General features: G+C 40.0%; 1 protein-coding gene across 1 annotated transcript; it reads left to right on the forward strand.

Annotated features, from left to right (window-relative positions):
- The first annotated feature begins 263 nt into the window (after nucleotides 1-263).
- On the forward strand, nucleotides 264-1198 carry LOC308647444 (akirin-1-like). The gene has a single exon (XM_081291474.1). It carries the CDS (start codon nucleotides 345-347, stop codon nucleotides 981-983), a length of 639 nt encoding a protein of 212 aa, XP_081147600.1. The 5' UTR covers nucleotides 264-344; the 3' UTR covers nucleotides 984-1198.
- The last annotated feature ends 5663 nt before the right edge of the window (nucleotides 1199-6861 follow it).

The raw sequence follows: 6861 nt of genomic DNA on the forward strand, positions 1-6861 counted from the left end.
AGGCCCTAAGCAACTGAGGGAGACCCTGTCTCAAAAATAAAAAGGACTGGGGAATGCAACTCAGTGGTTAAGCACCCTGGGTTCAATCGTGTGTGTGTGTGTGTGTGTGTGTGTGTGTGTGTGTGTGTGTGTGTGTTTCTTTGAAACCAATGGATATTTCGAAAAAAGGCAGTAGACATCATGGAAAAACCCACAATTTTGTCAGATCACCTTCCAAATATTTTTTCCTTTTTTAAGTTTAAAAAACATTGGGGCTGGGCTTGGCTTGCGAGCCCCGCTGAGGAGCCGGAGCTTGGGCCGCAGCAGCCGCCGCGTCCGCCCCTGGTCCCTGGCCCCTCAGCGTCATGGCGTGCGGGGCGACGCTGAAGCGGCCCATGGAGTTCGAGGCGGCGCTGCTAAGCCCCGGTTCTCCGAAGCGGCGGCGCTGCGCCCCTCTGCCCAGCCCCACTCCGGGCCTCAGGCCCCCGGATGCGGAGCCGCCGCCACCGCTTCAGACGCAGACCCCGCCGCCGACTCTCCAGCAGCCCGCCCCGCCCGGCAGTGAGCGGCGCCTTCCAACTCCGGAGCAAATTTTTCAGAACATAAAGCAAGAATATAGTCGTTATCAGAGGTGGAGACATTTAGAAGTTGTTCTCAATCAGAGTGAAGCTTGTACTTCAGGAAGCCAGCCTCACTCCTCAGCACTCACAGCACCTAGTTCTCCAGAAGTTGTTGTTTGCCAGGAAGTAAAAGGTCAGGGGAGAATGGAGAGAAGCTGCTTAACAGGTTCCTCCTGGATGAAGAAGGACCAGCCCACCTTTACCCTTCGACAAGTTGGAATAATATGTGAGAGGCTTTTAAAAGACTATGAAGATAAAATTCGGGAGGAGTATGAGCAAATCCTCAACACCAAACTAGCAGAACAGTATGAATCTTTTGTGAAATTCACACATGATCAGATTATGCAGCGATATGGGACAAGACCAACAAGCTATGTGTCCTGAAGCTTTCTTGCATTATCTGGGTACCAGGTTTGACCTCAAGAGATGGCTGCTGTACACTTTTTGCAACTGGTTTGATATCACATTTCAGCTCCAAAACTTTGCATCCTGAGAACACTTAAACGTTTCTGCAGGTCCATTTTATACAACTTGAAAGACCTTAAAACTTTCTGGTTGCCACAAGCATATCTTTCTTTTCTGCTCATCCAATAAACAGCTGTGCCTTACTGTGATAGATTTTCCAAACAAAAATACCTGGAGCAGCATTTAGCAAAATATGCCTTCAGTGGCACTCAACAAATGGAGTTTCCCCAAGCACAGTTCTGTAAGAAGTGTGTGTGAGAGTGTGTGTGTGTGTGAGAATGTGTGTATGTGTGTGTGTATATATATTTTAAGTTATTATTTGTATTGTGCAATTTTTTTTTTGATCTTGGGGATTCTGGCTGTGAATTTGATGCACGACAATTATGGTTAAAAACATTTGCTTGGTCTATTGAAGATCATTAATGTTTTGTGACCATATAAGTTGTAACAGTGGATTGTTTTATGTGTAGGTATTATTGTTAAATACAGGGACTGTTTCCAGGCACAGAATATGAATCATAAGTTAGGATGGACATTAGATGTGATTATGATGATATAGCAAAGGTCTGCGGTCCTAGATCTACAAATGTGTGGTAAGAAGTTAGAACAAACTGGAGACAGGCCATTGACACATGGACTCTACCTAGTTGTGTTAGGGAAAAAAAAAAAATCTGACTCCAAGCCTTAAACCCCGTGGAGTCGCCGCTCACCTCTTCATACAATCAAAGAGCTCCCTGGACACTGAACCTCTAAAGGGAAACAGTCTCTCCTGGAGCAGAAGCATTGGGGTTTGCTCGGGAGCATAGTATAGGTGAGCAAGGGACTGGGCCAGGCCCCAGCAGCACTGCTACTTGGGAGGAACCACTTCACCTTTGTATTAGTTATTAAAAATACAATTCAGATTCTTTGGTCAGGTTCCCCCAAATTCTTCTGAGGTGTCCATGTTCAACTGCTTGAGCTTTGTTTTGGCAACCCCCTACCCGAAGTTGCTTATAGGCTGTTCTTCACCTTGTTTCCAAGGCTGCAGAGCAGAAAGTAGCCTCTGTTTTGAGGAGGTGGAGTTAAGTATACATTTATTTTTTACTGTGACTTGTTCAGGACCACATTTTACAAAATGCCTTGTTTCCTTTATTGTTTCTGGAAAGGAAAGTTCTATTAAAATTGTTTTAGTTTGAACATAGAATAGTTTTTTTAATTATGGCTTATTTTGAAAATTTTTGAGTTTAATTCAAATGTATGCCAATACCTTCCAAAGTAAGGTAATATTCAGAGACAGTTGTTCTGATCAGATGGCTTAGAGAAATTTTTGGAATATTCACATTCGAAGATTCCTTATTAATGAATGTCTGACTTAAATCTAACCAAAAACTGCAACATTATTCTTTGTACATTTTCATTATATAGTGTTAACAAGCTTAGTTGCAAATAAAATACTTAAGCTATTTGTTAAAAAAACAAAAAAAACATTGGGGCTGGGGATATAGTTCAGGCCCTGGGTTCAATCCCTAGCACCACTAAACAAACAAACAAAAAACATTGTTTAAGTCAGGAGTCGTGGCACATGCCTGTAATCCCAGCAGCTCTCGAGAATGAGATAGGAATAGAGCAAGTTCAAAACTAGCAGCATCAACAGCAAGGTGCTAAGCAACTCAGCAAAACCCTGTCTCTAAATAAAATACAAAATAGAGCTGGGGATGTGACTCAGTGGTTGAGTGCCCCTGAGTTCAGTCCCTGGTACAAAAAAAAAAAGTTTAAAATTCGCATAGCAAAATGCATTGTCTTAACTGTTTTTAAATATTCAGCCCAGTAGCCAATTTAGAACAAGAGCATTATAAAAACATGGTCTGGGGCTCAGACCAGGGAGTCATTAATCTAAATGTTTGGACATACTGGGCACAAGGGAAATTCAAGCATTCCTACAAGGCAACAGATGGAGACTTTCCCAGGAATAAACTTGTAATTTCTTGGTAGTCCAAAAATATGTAGTATGCACACTGTGCTCTGGGAGTTGAGGGAAAGCGCTAGACCCAACTGACCTCTAGATACTGGGAAAGGGATTCCCAGATACTTCCCTGCTAAAAGTCAAGGATATTGGACCAAAAGTTCAATTCCAACAATAAGAAATTGAACTTTTCCCTCCATTTATCTAATAAAAAGGAAGGGAATGTTGAATTGTGGAATTATATCAACCTAAAACTAGAGGACAACGTAGAATTTGACCAGATGGCCAGTTTTTATTTTATGCCATATTGACCTTTGATTAAATACTTGGCCATTATTTTCATTAATGCAGTAGAGAAGAGAGTATTTGAGTCCAAATCTTGGCTCTACTATTTATTGGGTACCAGAGCCAATGCTTAAGTTAATAAACCTCTCCATTAAACCTTTAAAATCCATGCTTTGATTTTTTTAACACATAAAATGGTGATAATAAAACTTTTTCAGAGATTGTAGTGAGGATTACTGGGTTTTTTGCATGTAAAGTACAAAGAACAGTGCCTGGAGCAATTAATTTCTAAATAAATATTTTCATTACTGATACATTTGATTATTTCCTTCTCTCTGTCGTCCTCCTTCTCCTCATCCTCCCCTCCCTCCCTCCCTTCCTTCCTTTCTTCCTTCCTTCCTTCCTTCCTGTTCAGTTGACTAATTGTCAAATTCCAAGGTATGCTGCCCTATGTTTTATTCTGTTTCATGGCTATTTTGGATTGGGGGGGTTGCATTTGATGCACATTGAAATCTGTTTTCTGTTTGTTTTTTTTTTTTTTGCAATAACTCTGGATCTTAATATTTTTCATCTGTTGAGAAGTAGGCTCACTTTTTCATTTTCCAGATATGAAAAGCAAAAGAGAAAATGACTTGTCCAAGATCAATGGTTAAACCAATAACAGAACCAAGAACTACTGACCACCAGTCCAAGGCTTACTCTACTCAACACAGAGTCCAAGGACATTGAACTGGGGCACTAATGTGACCCAAACCAGTTACCCATGGGAAGATTTGACTACTTTGCCATTTCAAGTATTTTCCAACAGATGTCTTTTCCTTTCTAACCAAATTGCAAGCATTGCAAGGGAAAAGGGGTATGGCTTGACTATTCTGGAAACTTGGGTTTATGTCCAATACTGAGGTTCAATCTCTTGAGAGTAGAAATTATAGTCCATAATACCTTGGATTACTAGGGTAGATGCTTAATAGATGAAACTAATACATACCCTTCATCCTTAAAAGAGGAGTAGAGGCCAGTAAGATTGGCAGCCATTATGAAGTCAAACAACAACAAGTGCTGGCGAGGATGTGGGGAAAAGGGTACACTTGTACATTGCTGGTGGGACTGCAAATTGGTGCGGCCAATTTGGAAAGCAGTATGGAGATTCCTGGGAAAGCTGGGAATGGAACCACCATTTGACCCAGCTATTGCCCTTCTCGGACTATTCCCTGAGGACCTTAAAAGAGCGTACTATAGGGATACTGCTACATCGATATTCATAGCAGCACAATTCACAATAGCTAGACTGTGGAACCAACTTAGATGCCCTTCAATAGATGAATGGATTAAAAAATGTGGCATTTATACACAATGGAATATTACTCAGCACTAAAAAATGACAAAATCATGGAATTTGTAGGGAAATGGATGGCATTAGAGCAGATTATGCTAAGTGAAGCTAGCCAATCCCTAAAAAACAAATGCCAAATGTCTTCTTTGATATAAGGAGAGCAACTAAAAACAGAGCAGGGAGGAAGATCATGAGAAAAAGATTAACATTAAACAGGGACGAGAGGTGGGAGGGAAAGAGAGAGAGAAGGGAAATTGCATGGAAATGGAAGGAGACCCTCATTGTTATACAAAATTACATATAAGAGGATGTGAGGGGAAAGGGAAAAAAATCAAGGGAGAGAAATGAATTACAGTAGATGGGGTAGAGAGAGAAGATGGGAGGGGAGGGGAGGGGGGATAGTAGAGGATAGGAAAGATAGCAGAATACAACAGTCACTAGTATGGCAATATGTAAAAAAGTGGATGTGTAACCGATATGTTTCTGCAATCTGTATATGGGGTAAAAATGGGAGTTCATAACCCACTTGAATCAAATGTATGAAATATGATATGTCAAGAGCTTTGTAATGTTTTGAACAACCAATAAAAAAAAGAGGAGTAGAGGAAGAAAAAAAGAGAACGAATATTTACCAAGAAATTAACATATACAAGTCACTGTATTGAGAATTTTCACCTCCATTATCACATTTAACCCCCAAGTATTTTTGTCTTATCAATTTTTGCATCTCAAATCAGGAAACCGAGACTCAGAGAGGTTAGGAAACTTACCCTGCATTTCTTCACAAGTAAATATTTAAGTTTGATACTTCATTGGTAGACGGGAGCCTTCTAGAATCTAATATCATAAACACAGAGTAAAAGGTGAAGCAGGGAAAGAAGAGTCCTAATGCTTTCCAGAAGTATAAATATTTTTTTTCCTCATTAGAGAACCATGTAATTGGTCACATTAATTATGGAAATATAAGTCATGGTTTTATTTGTTCTGCAACTGTGTGAAAATGATATTTTCATTAAGATAGAAAAAGAAAATAAAGAAAAATTATGAATATTTCAATATTGCTCATAAAGACAAATGTATCATTATCAAATCCAGGCAACCTGGTCCTACCCTCCCTGCAAATTTTTTTTCCATAGTACAATTTTGACTGGTAGACAAAAAGATAAACTATAAGACAATTGGGCCAGAGAAAGCTTCATAACATAAAGAGGCCCAGATCTGAAAAATACTTAGTGATTATACTAAGCTGAAAAATAGCCCTTTAAAATCTAAGTCCTAGTCTCTGGAACCTGTAAACATTACCGTACTTTGAAGGTGTCATTGAGTTAAGAATCTTGAGATGGGAGATTATCCTATGTTATCCAGGTGGGTCCCAATGCAATTAAAAGTGTCCTCACATAAAAGAAGCTGAGGGAGATGTGACACACATTCAAAAAGGAGGAGATGATATGAAGACTGAGGCAGATACTGAAGTGACACAGCCACAAACTGAGGGAGGCCAGCAGTTAGGAGGATCTGGAGAGGTAAGGAATGGATTTTTCCCCTTGAAACTATGGAGGGAGACTTGCCAGAGACTTAATTTGTCTAGTGAAACTGACTTCAGACCTCTGGACTCCAGAACTCAGACAATAAAATTTATGTTGTTTTAAGTCATCAAGTTGGTGGTAATTTGTTACAGCATCACAGAAAACTCATACAGTGCTCCTGTGTTATTATCCAGGTCTCAGCTTATTATGGTCTCCTTTCGCTTCCATCTGACACCTCCAAGAAGAGTTTCCAAAAACATACTAATATTCACTGAGTGGTTCCTCTATCAGCACCTTAGATGTAACAGCTCGCGGAATCCTCACAATCCTTTTTAAGTGTATATTGATTTTATGCCTAATTGACAGCTAAGGAAAAAAAATAAAGCTCAGAGAAGAACTGATAAAATTACACACCTAGTAGGTCTACCTGAATCTAAAGCTCATAATTTCACCTTCTACATTACACTATATTCCCTCTATATCTCAGGGTTAGGTCAGGATTCAATTCTGATATCAGTTGATGACATTTCAGGACTCAGAGATATTTTTAAAGATGTTAGACCAAGGAAGACCAAGCCTGCCCTCACTCCTCTCAAGAAACTGAGCTGCCACATCCATCTGACTTTCAGCAAGAAGAGGATGGCCAATTCTAGGACTGGTATGTGGCTAAGTTGTTGAATGCCTTTGATTTCAATCTCCAGTTACCCCCAA

Source organism: Spermophilus citellus, assembly GCF_964194105.1.
Source record: "Spermophilus citellus genome assembly, chromosome: 4".
Classification (NCBI taxonomy): domain Eukaryota; kingdom Metazoa; phylum Chordata; class Mammalia; order Rodentia; family Sciuridae; genus Spermophilus; species Spermophilus citellus.